Source organism: Nuphar pumila, chromosome 17 (assembly GCF_984573655.1).
Source record: "Nuphar pumila chromosome 17, dmNupPumi1.hap1.1, whole genome shotgun sequence".
NCBI classification, from domain to species: Eukaryota; Viridiplantae; Streptophyta; class Magnoliopsida; order Nymphaeales; family Nymphaeaceae; genus Nuphar; species Nuphar pumila.
This window is the reverse complement of record NC_143265.1, coordinates 60,409,115-60,426,984: the sequence shown is the minus strand read 5'-3', so window position 1 is coordinate 60,426,984 and position 17,870 is coordinate 60,409,115. Positions and strand designations below refer to the sequence as shown.

Sequence of the window (17,870 nt, the reverse complement as noted above, 5' to 3'; positions counted from 1 at the left end):
AGACTATGATGAGACCTTTAGTCTGGTTGTAAGAATGGGAACAATTCGAATTATTATTTCTCTGGTTGTTGAACATGGATGTAAGTTGAGTCAGCTTGATGTAAAAAATGCATTCTTGCATGGAGATTTGAATGAGGAAGTATACATGGAGCAACCTCCTGGATATCAAGAACAAAATTGTAAAACCCATGTGTGCAGGTTAAACAGAGCTATCTATGGTCTAAAACAAGCATCTCGCTCTTGGTTTGATAGCTTCTCGCTAGAGATTCAAAAACATGGATTTTTGCATTCCATGCTGGACCACTCATTATTTATTTTTAAAAGTCAGATTGTGACCACTCTATTATTAATTTATGTCGATGATATTATCATCACAGGAAACTCTGCATCCCACATTCAAGAAGTCAAAGACTTACTAGGTCAGAGGTTCAAAATGAAAGACCTTGGAGTTCTACGTTATTTTCTTGGTGTAGAAGTTGATAACCATGCTCATGGCTTGACACTCACTCAGCATAAGTACATCGTAAACGTTCTCAGCAAGGTAGGCATGAAAGACTGCAAACCTGTAGGAACTTCGAGTGTGCTTCATCAGAAACTTAGCGTTGATGATGGAGATTTGTGTGATGACCCCACCAGGTATCAAAGCATAATAGGAATGTTTCAGTACCTCACATTCACTAGACCTGACATCGTTTATTCAGTCAATCAAGTATCTCAATTTATGCATGTGCCACGTACTGGACATATGGAAGCGGTCAAGAGGATCCTTAGATATCTGAAAGGGACTATTGGGGATGGATTGATATATTCACCACAGTCATATGGCAAAGATGAGCACGAACTTACTGTATATTATGATGCAGACTAGGCAAGAGATCCTGACGAACGAAAATCTACATCAGGATATTGTGCCTTCATTGGAAGAAATTTAGTCTCTTGGAGCAGTAGAAAACAAAAGGTTATTGCTATATCAAACACTGAGGCTGAATATAGATCCATGGTTGCTGCTACTGCCGAAGTCACATGGATCAGGCATCTACTAACTGAAGTAGGAGAAAAGATCTCCCACACTATCTTGCTATGTGACAACCAAAGTGCTATCAACATGTCATTGAATCCAGTACATCACAGTCGTGCTAAGCACATTAAGATTGACCAACACTTTATGAGACAGAAGGTTGAAGAAAAAGAGATTGAGCCTGAATTCATCAGTACTGAAAGTCAAGTTGCAGACATATTTACCAAATGGTTAACCAAGGATCGTTTTTGGATGCTTAAAGGCAAGTTGTTCATGGTCCAAAACCATGATCAACTTGAGGGGGGGTGAAAAAGGATCCGACCTGAGTCGACCCGATCCATGTAAAGATTGTAAAGATTGTGTACAGAGTATACGTTTCCTTTTAATCAGGTCTGGATACACCAGACCCAGATCCATATCTATGTAAAGTAAAGTTATAAATGCATTGTTTTAGGTCACGATTTCATACAGAAATTGTGACAGCCGCAAACCCCTTCTTGCTTTCGCCTCTTCGTCTCTCTCTCTCTCTCTCTCTCTCTCTCTCTCTCTCTCTCTTTCTCAATGTAGGTACGGGTGGGTTTCTAACAGTAGAAGAGTTCATCTTTATGAATTGTTGAAGAGTTTCGGTAAGATGCGCAATGGACTCCTTTATGTCTCCATCCTTCTTTGAAACTTCATTTGTATTTGGAGGAATTTCACCAACGGAAGCAACCTTCCTTTTTGAATTTAGGGCAATCCGGGCGAATATGACCCGGTTCATTACAATTATGACAAATAATCTTTCTTCCTCCACCACCATTATTCTTCCAAAAATGGGGTGGTTTATACGATATAACATTATTGTCGGGTCTAGATACGGCATGAACTTCATCAACATCGCTTTTCAAGGCCAAACGAGTTTCTTCTTGACATAAGTCGGCCAAAATATCACTTAGAGGAGTAAAATACCTATAAAGTAGGGATCCTCTAAGTTGCTCAAATTCAGGACGAAGCCCATGAATAAATTGAAAGAATTTTTTTTCTCCATTTGCTCTTGCCTCATGGCAATAGCACTACCTTCCTATTGAGGTTCAAGGAGAACAAGTTCATCCCACAAAGAAGATAGGGCACTATAATAGTCCCTAATACTCATGTCACCTTGCTTGGTTTCTCTTACCTTTTCTTGTAAAAAGAAATGCCTAGCAAGGTCTCTTTGCGTGTACATTCCTTTCATAAAGAACTAAGCTTCATTGGTTTTCTTAAACTTTGCAAGATTTGCGCAAATCTTTAAATCCACATTATTCATGAACCATGCTAGAATTTTAGCATGTTCACTTTCCTAATCCTCCATTTTTTAAGAGAAGTCAAGAATAGCCTTCTCTTTTTCTTCTTCATTAAAAGCTTTTTCCTCATTGCCTTCAAACTTAGTTAATTTCAATTGAGATTCTGGAATGGTCCAACACACATACCCCCAAAGTTTTTTACCTTTGAAGTTATTCTCCATAGCGGCCGCCCACATTCGGTAACTGGTCATATTCAATTTGAATAAGAGATCGATTTTTGCATCCCTGTCGGCCATTTATAAAAAAAAGGTTTAAAGGCAAGAGAGAGGATAGATATTACTTGTCAAGTGAGATTCCGATGAAACTTTCTTAACCTTGCTCTGATATCATGTAATAAAGTGTCAAATGAGTGAAGTGAAAGCAAAACACGCACATACACAAGTAGCCATTAATGGGCAAAAATACAACAAACCACAAAAGTGGTAAAAACACACAAAATAAAGTGAAAAAATATATTTCACTCAAGAGGGCTTCAAAGAAGCTTACATATAATGGGGGAGAACCCCTTTATTTATAGGCACAAGAAGAGGACCCTTGGAAGGGCTCCTAAGGGACGTTAGAGCCCTTCCAACGGTCACATTTCCAAGGAAAAAGGAAAAAGAAAAGGGAAAAAGAAAGGAGAAAAATATACATGGCGTGAAATGGTAAAAAGACTATTTTACCCTTAATGGGTATTACAAAGGAAATATATAAATATATATATTTATACATGTAGATAGACACATAGACATATATATATGTGTATGTGTCGTGATCTATATATATAAATATATATGTACAATCATATTTTAACAAAAGGGACAGGGAATTGACAAGAAAAAGAAAGAAATGGGCCAGACGTGAATATGTGAGTGATTATAATGAAAAATATTGAGAAGTCTTAAAACTTGGAGAGCAAGAAAGGAACCAGAAAAGAGGAAGGAATGGAGGGATGATGTCAAAGAGGCAATAAAGAGTCAAGATCTCTTAGACCAACATAGAAAAATCCCTATCTTCAACAGAGATATCTGATACCATCAAAGGTTTTGATGTATTACGAAGAGAGAGAGAAGAGAGAGCAGGACTTCGGGCTCCAATCTGGAGACAACTCCCAATGTGGGCTCATTCTACCTCCTATTACATTACCTATAATGAAAAATATTGCAACATTGCAACCGTTAGGTATGGTGGGCTCAATATGTTAGATTTCATAAAACAGAGTTTATCCTGCGTGAAGGGTGAAGAACAGAGAGAGAGAGAAGGAGCTGCAGAGAAAACCTGATTCCTCAATACAGGAATCGGCTGCTACTAATGTTGTCATTATATATGTTACTAATACAAATTTAGGGTACTAAAATACCCTTTTACAAAGAGAAGAAAATACATGTGTGCCATTAATGAAAGAATACATGATCACGGGTTTGGACCCGGACCTGTGATCCAAACACGCCTTTTCACCCTCCCTCAAGTTGTGCATGGTTTTGAACCATGAACAACTTGCCTTTTAGCATCCAAAACCTGTCTTTAGTCAAACCTTTTGTGAATATATCAGCCACTTGATCGGTGGTTCATACAAATTCAGGCTCAATCTCCTTCTCGTCTACCTTTTGTCTCACAAAATGTTGATCTACCTTTTGTCTCACAGAACTCGGGTTCTCGTGCTCAGATCTGAGTATTCAGAAAAACGTGATCATCAAAATCAGATCTGATCGATAAGATAACGCAGAAGGTTTTGGGATTAAGAGAGAGACAGAAAAGAGAGCTCGGGTTCTTGTGCTCAGATCTGATTTTGATCAGGTCCGATCAAGATTAAGATTCAGAAAAAAAATGTTGGAATTCGATTTTCTGACTTGGAAGAAGAAGAATCTTTCTAGACATACATTTTTTTAGTCTCGAATCCAGCTCTAGCGTGGCTCTAATAACATGTTAGATTTCATAAAACAGAGTTTATCTTGCGTGAAGGGTGAAGAGCAGAGAGAAAGAGAGAAGGAGCTGCAGAGAAAACCTGATTCCTCAATACAGGAATCGGCTGCTACTAATGTCGTCATTATATATGTTACTAATACAAATTAAGGGTACTAAAATACCCTTTTACAAAGAGAAGAAAATACATGTGTGCCATTAATGAAAGAATACATGAGCACGGGTCTGGAGCCGAACCCGTGATCCAAACACGTCTTTTCACAATAGACTAAAATACTCCCCAACATTAACCTGGATATAATACATAAACAAACATAAACACTAACCGTTTCTAATAGCTATATGTTATGGCACATAGACTCGCCATATATGCCAATGCACCTGCGTCGATGTGATGTGAGTCTCGCCATACCAGGTGCAGTCAACATAATCTCAGGTGTGGAGCTCAAGTTGGACCAAAAATGGACTCGGTCAACACTGACCGAGTCCATTTTTGTCCCAATAATTTTTGGATTAAAAAAAATAAAAATGAAAGGGGGGTTTAGGACACAATCCCCTCCCCCTCCCATCTTTCACAGTTAGCAATGCCTTGCTGCTTCGCCACCAGCCATCGTGCTGACCTCTCTCTCTCTCTCCTCTTTGCAGTGGTGCTTCTCTTCCTCCTCTTTCTGCCATGAGGGTCTCACTCTCTCTCTCTCTCTCTCTCTCTCTCTCTCTCATTTTATGAACTATCTCAACACCTTGCCCTACAAGGCCAGGTGTTGGGTTTTTTTACTTGAATCAGACCTAGGCATTGACTCAGTCTGTCTAAACTAAGGGAAAATTGACTGAACCATAGTCACCTATATTGTTCAAGGTAATTTCTAGGCGAGGGTTTTTCTCGGAAATATTTTTAAAAAGTGATTTTTCTCGGGAAAATCTCAAAAGCTTTAAAATTTTAAATAAAATATAGTGAATAATAAAAAAGATAGGAAAGTTGGTTTTGTAGTGTTTTTCTTACAAAAATATAAAGAAACAACGAGAAATATTTCAAAATGTAAAAGAAACAAAAAAAGATACTTAAAATATATAAAAAAATATATATGGTTTTTAATATCTCGGGAATATATTACGATGATATCATGATATTTTCGATTTTGGCGATATTTGGAAAATATCGAGAATATCTCAGGAAAATATCGATTGACCTTGAAATACCAAAAATATCATGATATTTTCAAAATATCAGAGATATCAGTGACACTGGTTTGAACCCAGGTTTCACTGAATCTGGATCAGACCCAGGTGCATACCGAAGTCTCATTAGATTAAATGAGACCAGGGTCTGGACCCATGTCTGATTCAGAGTATATCAGACTGGGGTCCAGAACCAGGTCTGATTCAATTAATTCAGATCTGGGTTTAATCCCAGGTCTCAATCGATTAAATCAGACCTCGGTCTGGGCACAGGTCTGATTAGACTAAATCATACATGGTCCAGATCTGGGGTTGCATCCATAACAGAATTGAGAAGACCCAAACTGCGACTAGGTCAGTAGGATCTAATTAAACCCCATATGTACATACATACATATATGCGTGTATACCCTCTCTGTACCCAAGTTTTTTTAAAGTGCTGCATCCGCACCTGCACCTATGTGACATAGGCTCTATGCTTCCCAAACCAAGACAAACTGTTGGCAGCCCCAATTTCAGTTCTCCTATTCATGCATATTACACATGATAAATAACACGAACCTTGAATGGAAAAACATGTTCCATCCAAATATAGTTTACTGCATATAAAAAACAGGAAATTGTTTTTATGGCAAGCCACCTACGAAGGCAGAATCTATTATTATATAGAAAGTACCATAGGTAACTGCTTCGAACAAACTCCAGAAAAATAGGAAACACCCCACTCCTCTCTCTCTCTCTCTCCTCAAAAAAAAGGCTTTCTCTAAAAGCTCACCCATTCTTGTATCGATAAGTTAGCTGTACAGTAAAAATACCTCAATTTACTTTATTTTGTCTCCATTACTGATTTAACCTTGGTTTTCGCTTTTAACTGATCCCTTTTATTCTTTTTTCCTTTTGATAACCACTACTTGTTCCTATTTTCTCTCCCATTAACAATATCCATAGCCGTTCCCATGGCATAACGTGGGCCCATCCCTATCTTCTATTGCTTTTCACATACACCACTTCTTGCAACTGCTCCCATATATCCTAAAACCACTCTCCCTTGATAACCATTCCGGTCAATTACCTGGACTTCCATTTAAACTCTCTCTCTCTCTCTCTCTCTCTCTCTCTCTCTCTCTCTCTCATGTGGGTTTGCAACACGCACATTCTGCATGTACTGAAACCAATGTTATTGGTTATGCATGGACCATGTTTGCAACATGCACCTTCTGCATGTACTGAAACCAATGTGATTGGTTATGCAAAGACCATGCTGATCATTCCTTAACCTTATCCCTACTACTTCTGACATGCTATTGAGTTGGTCATTTGAATAATGCTTGGCCATCTAAGTGTGCTGCAATACCGACCAAGCTTGCCAATATAATTATTAAGAACTACAAAGACAGAGTTTGCAACAAGGCTGAACACTACAGGCTAATAATGTCACACAAATGTAGAATCAAGAAGATCCAATTCAAGGTATGTATCAGTTGTTACCAGGATTTGAAAATTTTTATGAGAAGTGTACATCTTGGATGCCACTTTTCAAGTTCAGAACATTGCTATGAAATCCAAAAAATTAAAAAATTTAATTTTCAGCAATATCAAAGCTCAGTCTTAGGAATAATTTGCATGCAAAAAGTTTTGATCCTTTTGATTACATTATTGTGGGAAAAATTCATTTTCAGGCCAACCTTTTGCCGCTAATTCCAAATATAGGTCAAACATTTCTGAAATTCCCTATGTCACATGGGTGGGAGTACGGGTGCGGAGCAATTTCAAAAATTTTGGACACGGGGACACGGCTATATATATATATATATATATATATATATATATATATATATATATATATATATATATATATATATATATATTTATTTATTTATTTATTTATTTATTTATTTATTTATTTATTTAAAATATATATATAAGAATAATAAGACTCGGTCAAAGTTGTGCCCATTAGGGGACACGGTGTTAGAAAATAATATATACGTATATATTTGTAATATTTTTTCTTTTTCTTTATTTTTTACTTCTTACTTTAACTTTTTGTTTCTTTTTACTTTGTATTTTCTGTCAGTTAATGACAAACTGTTGCACAGTTTACTAATGACAAACTGTGCAGCTGCACAGTCTGCTAATGACAAACTGTGCAGCTGCACAGTCTACTAATGACAAACTGTACAGGCTAAAGAATTAGAGACGTGGCTATATATATATATATATATATATATATATATATATATAAAGATCATTTTTTTTTTAGTTTTTATACGTCTTTTGCCTTAAAAATGGATAAAAATAGACTCGATCAAAGTTGACCGAGTCCAAAATGTGGACGGACTCGGCCCCGGTGCATTGACCGAGTCCAACACTTGGTTGACCGTGTCTACCCCGTGTCAGGGCGTGTCGACGCGGGTGCGTCGACCTTATAGCCGAGTCCGTGTAACTTAGGAAATTCCAAATATGGGCCAAACTTTTTCAGGAAAATGTCAAACAAAGGCCTGCATTTATTATTGTCCTTTAACTCAGGTTAAATCATAAGTCAAATTACAACAGTAACCTTCATCATTAAAAGTTGACACTACTTTTTGTTTTTTTACGAGGATAAGTAAGTACTTTTCCAGTTTTCAAGGGACGATACAAGAAACCAAAAAAATCTCACATTTTCCAATATGTTCCGTTTGACAGTTTCCTTGAAAAGATTGGCCCATATTTAGAATTTCAGAAACATGTGGGCCCATATTTGGAATTAGTAGCAAAAGGTTGGCCTCTAAATGGAATTTTCCCAATTATTTTTTAGAATAATATTTTTTGTCTACAGTATAGATTGAAGATGATATACATTTTAGAATCTGTCAAGAAATGATAATTTTGAAAGCACGGTTAACTTGCACTAAGTCATAAATAGAAAAATTGGAAGTATTAAACTGTTTATGTTCCATATCTTGAGATTATGTTGTGAAATTTTACGTGAAACTTGTCAAAATCAAAGAAAGAAAATATATGACGTTCACCTTGTTGTTTGGGTGTCAATTTGAATGGTGAAGCCATATATACTGCTCATATGATAAAGCATTTTATCTTTGTATGTAGTTAATGTTTAGATCATCAAGTTGAAATAAGAGATGCAAAGTGTGCTTTCATGGTCTATTTGGCTTTCATTTTATATGGTTTCAGCAGGTAGCACCAGCACATTGCTAGTTAGTTTCCAAAAGTATTCAAAATAAGTGATAAAGAAATTAAAGGCATGATGAAACTTTTGAAAGAAAACTTGATGCAAACAATTGCACTAGTAGTATATACCTCCTGGTGCAAATACCATCATCCATAGAGGCGTGTCCTGATGATTATTCCTCCGGGGTGAAGATTCAAGATAACATTCCATGGGATAAAGTAACGTCACATTATCTGAAACAATGAAGAAGAAACTTACATTTGGACTAGCACAAACATGATCAAATGAACCAGGAACTCAATAGTTTTCAGTTTTCACAATTTGAGAAGCTGTTGTTAGCTTAAGCTTAAAGAAAACAAGTTGAGAAGTAATGGCAAAATGAACATTATAAACAACAAATAGGGAAATTGATACTTCAAATTCATATCCATTCTGTCCTATAGGCAAGATGAACATAGCACGTGCTCATATACCAAGAAAATATAGAGTATCAACTGGCTTAAGAAAGGTGATATTGTCTTCACAATATGTGCATTCCTTTCTAATAATAAGTTCCATCAACTCGCCTTGAGATTAATACTATGGGTATGGCACACAAAATGTCAGATTTTAAAAGCCATGCTTCTAACTTAACCAAGGGCTCAGGGTTGAATGGCAACAGAAGCTATTCCTTGGATCACCTATTTAGAAAAGAAAGATAAATTACCAGAGACCATCTCGAACCAAGTTATTGAACAACATTCAGTCAATTGACAAAGTGATTGTTGTCTTCCCTCCAATTTTTAAGTTCTGCCCTGTATTTTTCTGCATATCCTAATTGTACATGATTGTAGGTCATTTTAACCTAAGAAGACACTACAAACAGGGTTATCTTTCTATTCATAAATTGCCTTCATATGTTAAAGGACTGAAGTATAGCGAAGCTGTGACTATTATCACAACGCAGACCCACCTTATTTGGTTAAAACTGTTATTTTGATCCCCCTTATACAAAAGCCTATTAAAAATCATGAATTGACAAAAACACACTCTAATTGAACCAAAAATCTAACTGAAGAATATTAAATATCAAAAAAGGCATGGACTAATGCAGAACAAAGCATGCAATTGAGCAACATCTGAATTACTGATTGCAATTTGCAAGAACCGACAACATACCATACCTACTAATGTTAAGAGATGTATGCTAAATTGCACATATATAAAACTGTATATATATAGATATATATATATATATATGTATATTATAATATATACATATTTGTATTTATGTACATACATATAAATATATATATTTATATGTTTCTTTTTCTTTCTTTCTTTCTTTCTTTCTTTCTTTCTTTCTTTCTTTCTTTCTTTTATTTTTTCTTTTTTGAACTTAGTCAACCTAAGTTGACTAAGCTCCCAACGACTAGATTTCTAGCCGTTAGACTAATCCAACAGCTAGAAATCTAGCCGTTGGAAAGGTCTTTCTCTCTCTTTCTTTTGGCTCTCTTAGCCCTCTCTCCTCTCCTCTCTTGAGTATATATAGGGGTCTTCCCCTCTTTGTAAAGTATGCATTTTGCATACTAATGATGATCAATAAAGGATTATTCTTCCATAGCCTTCTTGTGTATACCCCTTGGTGGGCTTTGCGAGTGTGTTCCTTAGAAAACACTTGATATTGGTGAACACTTTGGTTCGTGATTGAAGGTTATTTGGTTTTTTTCATGATATCAGAGCTTTATGATAAAGCTTGTTGGTGGTTTAAATCCAAGTATATGTGACCATGGTCGTGCATTTGAAAGAATTCTCTCAAGTGTTTGTGTGATCCTTTTTTGTGCTTGCTTGGTGGTGTGTCTTCTCCAAATTTGTAGAGTGTTTGTGTTCATTTTTCTTGTCTAATCTCTACTTCTCTCTCTATCTCTATCTCTTCTTCTTTCTATTCTTCTTATCCCTTAATGTCACCAAAATGCCCATCAAACTTAATGATACTAACTATGTTATGTGGGCTTCTATTATGAAGCATCACATATGAGAAAAAAGGGTTGTTGGGATTGGGGATGGATCTGATCCGGAGCTAAAACTAACCCTCACTAAGGTAAAAAATGAGAAAGAAGTACATATTTTCGATGAAGAAAGGACTAAAGCTATAGCTAGTTACAAGAAAAAGTATAAATGGAGAATAGGACATGCCAAGATTATGTCTTGGCTTATCAATAGTGTAAAACAACAACAACAACAACAACTACGCCTTCATCCCAAAACAATTGGGGTCAGCGATATGAACCAAAAAAGAAATTCATTTTGGGTCTTCCACATGAATCCTTTTCCTCCAATCATTTCTATCCAACGCCATGTCCTCGGTGAGGTTCAAAGCATTCATATCCTTTCCTATCATCTCCATCCAAGTCTTCCTAGGCCTACCCCGACCTCTTTTAACTAATATATTTTCCCATTTCTCCAACCTTCTAACTGGAGCATCATTAGGCCTTCGCCGAATATGTCCAAACCACCGTAAACGATTCTCTCGCATCTTATTTTCAATGGGTGCAACACCTACCTTCTTACGTATCTCTTCGTTCCGAATCTTATCTTTTATTGTATTTCCACACATCCATCTAAGCATCTGCATCTCAGCTACACTCATTTTTTGAATATGATGTCTCTTGGCAGCCCAACATTCCGTACCATATAGTAAAGCGGGTCTAATAGTCGTCCTATAAAACTTTCCCTTCAACCGCAATGGCATTCTACGATCGCACAGCACTCCAGTAGCACTTTTCCATTTCATCCACCCAACATTTATCCTATGATTTACATCTCCATCAATTTCTCCATACTTTTGAATGATGGATCCCAAATATTTGAAATAATCATTCACCGGTATATCTTGCTCACCAAGCTTCACTACACTCCCATCACTACTTCGTTGCTTACTAAACCGACATTCCATATATTCAGTCTTACTCTTACTCAACTTAAAACCTCTAGCTTCCAATGTCTGTCTCCATAATTCTAACTTAGCATTAACCCCAGCTCTAGACTCATCAATCAAAACAATATCATCAGCAAACAACATACACCACGGTACATTTTCTTGAATTGATCTCGTAAGCTCATCCATCACTATCGCAAATAGGAAAGGGCTTAAAGCAGATCCTTGATGTAACCCAACCGTTATCGGAAAATTGGTTGTCACCCCTCCACAAGTGCGGACATTGGTTACTACTCCTTCATACATATCTTTAATTATACTAATGTACTTGAGAGAAACATCTTTCTTCATCATTGTCCACCAGAGAACGTCCCTAGGTACTCTATCGTATGCCTTCTCTAAATCAATAAAAACCATATGCAAATCTTTGTTCCTCTCTCTATATCTTTCAATAAGTTGTCTAAGAAGATGTATAGCTTCCATAGTTGATCTTCCAGGCATAAAACCAAATTGATTCTCCGATATCATGACAACCTTCCTCAACCTAGACTCAATCACCCTCTCCCAAAGTTTCATAGTATGACTCATGAGTTTTATACCACGATAGTTTAGACATTAAAAAATGTTCTAGCCTTGCTAAATTCGAGCACACTAACAATGCTTAAGAATACCTTAAAAATATGTATTTTCTTAGAGATATTGTACATGTGTGCAATTTTAAAGATAAAGTTCGCACAATGACACAAGGGGACAAAAGTATTAGAGAACATTACAATGACTTGTTCTCACTATGGGAAGAATTGGTTTTTCTAAAGCCTAAGTGGCATTGTGCTAAAGATATTGAGCTTCACCACAAACAAATAAATGCGAGGCATTTTTATCAATTCATTAATAGCTTGAAACCCGAATTTGAATCAACCAAATTGACTCTCCTTCATAGGGAAAAAGTTCTCTCCATAGTAGATACCACTGAGGAATTAAGTATGGAAGAAGATTGTCTTAAGAAACGTATTTCTAAAAATGAAGATGATTCTGTTTTGGCCATCTCAAGACCAGGAGCCTATTGTCGTACTTATAGACCACCTCACTTTGGCAGACAAAGAAATGAATATGACAACAGAAAAGTCATATGCAAGTGGTGTCATGAACTGGGGCATATTAAACCTATGTGTCCTAAGCTAAGAAGAATAGAGGACAACAACTACATGGAAAAGAAGGTGGCTACTGTTGAAACAGCTCAAGAGAACAAGGAGACGGCCACGGTTGGCAACTCTCAAAACTTATCCATGGAAATAGTGAAATCTTTGTCTCAATTAATTAAAGCTCTTCAACCTCTTCCTAGAGGATCATCTTCTTCAGCTGGACCCGCAGTATCATCTTACTCTGACCCCAGTAAAATTCCTTGGCTTCTTGATTTTGGTGCATCTTTTTACATGACCTCAAGTTATGATATTTTATCTGAATGTTTTAATAACTCAAGTATGTCAAAAGTTTTTACAGGTGATGATATATTTCTTGAAATTAAAGGAATAAAAAAATTTTAAAAAGATTTTTCAAATGCCAAAAGGTTTTTTATTTCAAAAATTATATACATTCCTAAATTAAATTTAAACCTTTTATTCATCTCTCAAATATCTTATTATAGTTATAATATATCCTTCTCTTCAAATGAATGTTAAGCTGATTGGGCAAGGCCATAGAGGGAGGTCTCTACTATATAGATTTTTTGGAGATACCAAAAGATACTATTTGTTGTAATATCTAAAAAATGAATTTAAATGTCTCGCATAGAATATTAGGATATCCGAATATATCTAAAATCAAATATTTTTCAAGTTTGGAAAAATTTTATAATACTAATGATTTTATTTGTGAAAATTGTGTTCTTAGAAAAATGAAAAGATTATCATTAAAAGATAAAACATTTATTTCATTTAGACCTCTTAAGTTGGTTGATTCGGATGTTTGGGGTCGAACACCAATTTTGTCTAAAGGTGGATATGCATATTACGTTATTTTTGTGGATGACTTTACTAGATATACTTGGATTTACTTCCTTAAGCATAAATCTGAATTTTTTTCCACTTTCAAAACTTTCATAAGTTGGTTAAAAATTGAAAAATATGAACCACTAACATTGTTGTCTAATCAAGTTCGCTCACTAACTGTCAATGAAGAATTTTATCTTAAATGCTCTCATGCTATTTGACGAAATAATGATATTGTTTTAATAATACCATTTTGTCGTAGTACCACTCTTCGTTTGACAGTGCGACCTTTCCATCCATCTATCTCATTCAACCATAATGTCACAAATCTTAGTCACTGAAAATCTCACAAGTCGGATTCTGAAAATAATGACAGAATCCCAATAAATTTTGAAATATTAACACTAGATACATACATATATATATAGAGAGAGAGAGAGTATCCAAACCAACGAAGGTCCAAAATCTCCAACTTTGGTGATCGAGTAGCTTCCCCTGTCCACCTCTCCCAATTGATAGTTTATGTGCACCCATATTCCATGTGCAAAAAAATGGAGGGTTTAAATAATAGGAAACTCCTGGTAAAATCCAGGATCTGATTGTTGAAATTGAGTGAGATAGGGGATTAGGGGTAGCCATCCAATCACCAACATTAGAGATCGTGAATCTTCCCTGGTTTGGATGGTATATATATGGGTATTGTGCCATTTACGTTAATATTATACTTCTCTATATATGCAAAACAAAGTGTAAAACAAAGTGTATCATGCAATTTTGGTGTCAACAAAAATTTATCAGTAATCTTGGCATTGCTTTAGGGATTGCTTTAGGGAAGCATAAACAATACTGAGGGGTAGATACTGTGCTTTGAGATAAAAAATAGATTAAGAATCTATTTAGAAGTAATTGGTGTATATATGTCTATTGCTACTATAGAATGCCATCATCGCCACACATGATGGAGATTGTCCCACCATGACAGCAGCCGGGGTGGTAGAATGTATGTGACATGGAAAGAATGACAAATTGATAATGATGGTGATGGATGGAAGCATTGGCTTAATCATGATAATAACCACATTAACAACATATGATAACAAGGGTTGAGAGAAAGAACTAAAATAGTGTTGCCGCGATGATGATGGTGTGGAATGAAGATGCTGACCGTAGTTGGATGACTATTAAGATTGCAATAAGGGAGACCAACCATTAGCACAAAAACTAATTGCATTCCCTAGCACACATTTCTTCCAAATATGTGAATCCAATAAAATTACAAATATTCATTGGGTGAATTATCAACATGGCAGTGAAATTCAGACGTAAACGGACCCAAAAAATAGGCGTCTAGATCATCAACCAAAACACAGTGTGGGATTCTCCATCAAAATCCAAGGAAACGATAATCTCGTTGAAGATCAACTCACTATAAAGAAGGTGACTACATGATGATCAATGAAGCATCGTTGTAAAAAGATCAAATTATCGTTTCTTTTGGCAACGAAAATTGTTCAAAACAAAATGCTTCAGTTACTACAAACAATAATATATACAAATTAGAAACAAAATGAAATCGATCAGAGGTAGACGGTTCGAACCCACCTGGTCGAGGGATCGCCGAGGAACGAGAAACTCGCATTTCCGGCACGGAATTCTCATACCGGCAATGAATAATTCTTGAGAGCGAAGGCAAGGAACGTCGGGACATCACCCTCGAAGCCATTATCGCACACGCGAATGAAACCCTAGAATTTTTCGTGCCAGGAAAACGGAGGAAGAGCGGAGCGTCTCTCTGACAGACAGGGAGCGGGAAAGAAGGAGAGCGACGGGGGAATATATATGGTGGAACGCAAAGGGGTCGGGTACGGGTTGTAGCAGGTTTGGTCCGAAATATAAGGATCGTTATGGTTCCAAATCCGGATCCAACTCAGTTATCTCGTACGAGAGTTTGACACCCCGGGCCCTTTGGTAGTGGATCCACTGAAAGCAGATCAAATATATTGATTTTCGTATGAAACAACAAAAAGGGTCGGACTAAACCAGACTCAAGTCCGGATATGAATGTATTTATTTACTTGATTCCGACCCAGACCGGGCAGAACCCAACCGCATGTCTTCAAAATCTGAGGCTGTTTCAAATGTATATTGCCAGAATACAGTAATATGGGACACGGACAATTTTAACCTTACCATTGTTCGAACTCATCTGCATTTTCTTTAAAACAGAGCTGCTCAGTGTTTGAGAGCCGATCAGGTGGGATCACATTGCACGCTGAAAGCATGCTCCGGCAACAGACCGCCTCGGGATACAGCCTGTCAGCTTAGGGGTTCAACAGCAAGATGGGGAGCTGTCAGATGCAGTGGCACACTTTTTGTAACGCCACTCGATTTATAATTTGATTTTTAGAGTTTTTTTGTTTTAAATACCAACAGCTTAAACGTTAAATCAGAAAAGATATAGATATAATACCAAATTACCAACTATTTCAAATAAATTTAATCCATTTACCAATTAGAAAATGATCGGACTGTACTACTAATTTGACCTGATTCCTTAAAAACCTTACAATTTTCTATATTCTCGCAATGTCCAAAATCATAAATATTTAACATCATTATGACCTTTTTACCCTTCACAACTGTGAATTAAGGCGTTATTGCAGCAAATTGTATTGCCTATCAGCTATGTCCAACTACCACTTAAATAAAAAATCGTAGGTTTTTTACGTGAAACTCCTAAACTCACATAAATTTATGTGTGAATTTTTTATGAAACTAAAACTACCAAAATTGCAAATGAAATTGCATAAATTTATGTGTGAAACTTCATTTACCATTAAATTCACAAATATCCAATTTTTTACATATACATTTAAAAATCACATAAATTTATTTGTGAAACTTACTATTAAATTCGCAAATATCTTATTTTTTGCATATATTCTCAAAAGTCACATAAATTTATTTGTGAAACTCTACTTACCACTAAATTCGCAAATATCTTGCTTCTTCGCATATACTGCACAATTGCGCTTAAAGTAATTTGTGAATTGCCATATACCACAATTATCATACTTAAATATTTGTACAATTATGACAAACATGTGATATTTCTTGTTTTTTGTGAAATGACATGTACTCAGGAGCAGGATTGTCATCCATGACACTAAAATTTTTCATGCTTCAAATTTTGTGTTGACAGCTCATGTACATGTTCAGGTTCTTGGATTGATCCAAGAACCTGACTCTCAGGACATATGTGCATTGATATATTTTTTTTCTCTCGATTATGTTATTGTACGTCTTTGGGTTTTATTCTTGTTATTTCTGTAACATAGTCAAATTTTAAATATTCACATATCAGATCGATGTTGCATTCATGGAATATTTTTTATCCTTGCTCATGTATTGATTGTCGGAAATGAGTTGTTATTGGCCTCAAATCTTGTCTAGATTAACAAAGCCTAAGTTTTTTTAGTCAGAGTCTGAACCATCGCTAACCTTGATTAAATTTGAACCCAACCTAAACAATCTTGGTATTATAACACCTATAAATCCGATATTTTAATGAACAAAAATTTGAGTTGTGATGAATGGTTGAAACGGTTTTCAGACTAGTTGTTGACTCGTTGCAACATTTGTTTTTCCTATGCACATTCGATTCTTGTGAATTAAGTTGGGTAGGCATTATAAAGATCTATTTTTTTTTTAAATTGTGAAATCTTGTCAGTTTTGGATATGTAGTTGAATATGAACTTAATAGGTGTTAAATCTACTCAGTTACAAAAGTTCAAATTTGTGGCTAATGTGATGAATTTGATTTACTTGATAAATTTGTATTCATTCACTAACCATTAATATATACTAGTGTTGTGCTTGTGTATTGTGATTACTAATATGCATTCATTTATGTGTGGTTTTTGTTCACCAAAAACTTGCAATGTCATTTAAGTTACATTAAATTGTGGAGTGGTTACATATGAACCATAGATGAGCATTTGGAGGACAGACAAATATGTTGCTCATGAAATAACAAATTTTAAATGCATTGCAAAAGGGTTTTATATTTCCTTTAAGTTAATTACGTTATAAAAAATGACAAGGCAAAGCCCCGAATTTGTTAATATATGATGATTTGCATAATTGTTTTTTATAAAAAAAAATGCTTAATTAATTAAGAATGGTAAAAGAGATCAAACAATGTAATAACTTTTCTTTTTAAATGACCCTTTGAAAGGGAAAGAATCTCGGATGGCAGTCATGGGGACTATGAGAATACTAAATGTCGCGTGCATTATTTTTTCCCATAAAACAAATGAGTGGTTCGTGTTCCCAACCATGTTTGTAACGCCCCAAAATCGTAGACTTGAAA

The 17,870-nt window shown here is 35.7% G+C and overlaps 1 protein-coding gene across 2 annotated transcripts in view; it reads right to left on the bottom strand.

Moving 5' to 3' along the window:
• The window catches only part of LOC149812018 (Tetratricopeptide repeat (TPR)-like superfamily protein), a 228,728-nt gene extending 213,428 nt beyond the window's left edge, over positions 1-15,300 (bottom strand). For both annotated transcript variants that reach the window (XM_089993921.1, XM_089993922.1), the window contains exons 1-2: positions 15,101-15,300; positions 8,722-8,826 (exon numbers count right to left, since the gene is read on the bottom strand). In XM_089993921.1, coding sequence (XP_089850047.1) covers positions 8,722-8,826; positions 15,101-15,221 — 226 coding nt within the window. In that variant the 5' untranslated portion in view covers positions 15,222-15,300. The remainder of the gene's footprint in view (positions 1-8,721; positions 8,827-15,100) is intronic.
• Positions 15,301-17,870: the final 2,570 nt, after the last annotated feature.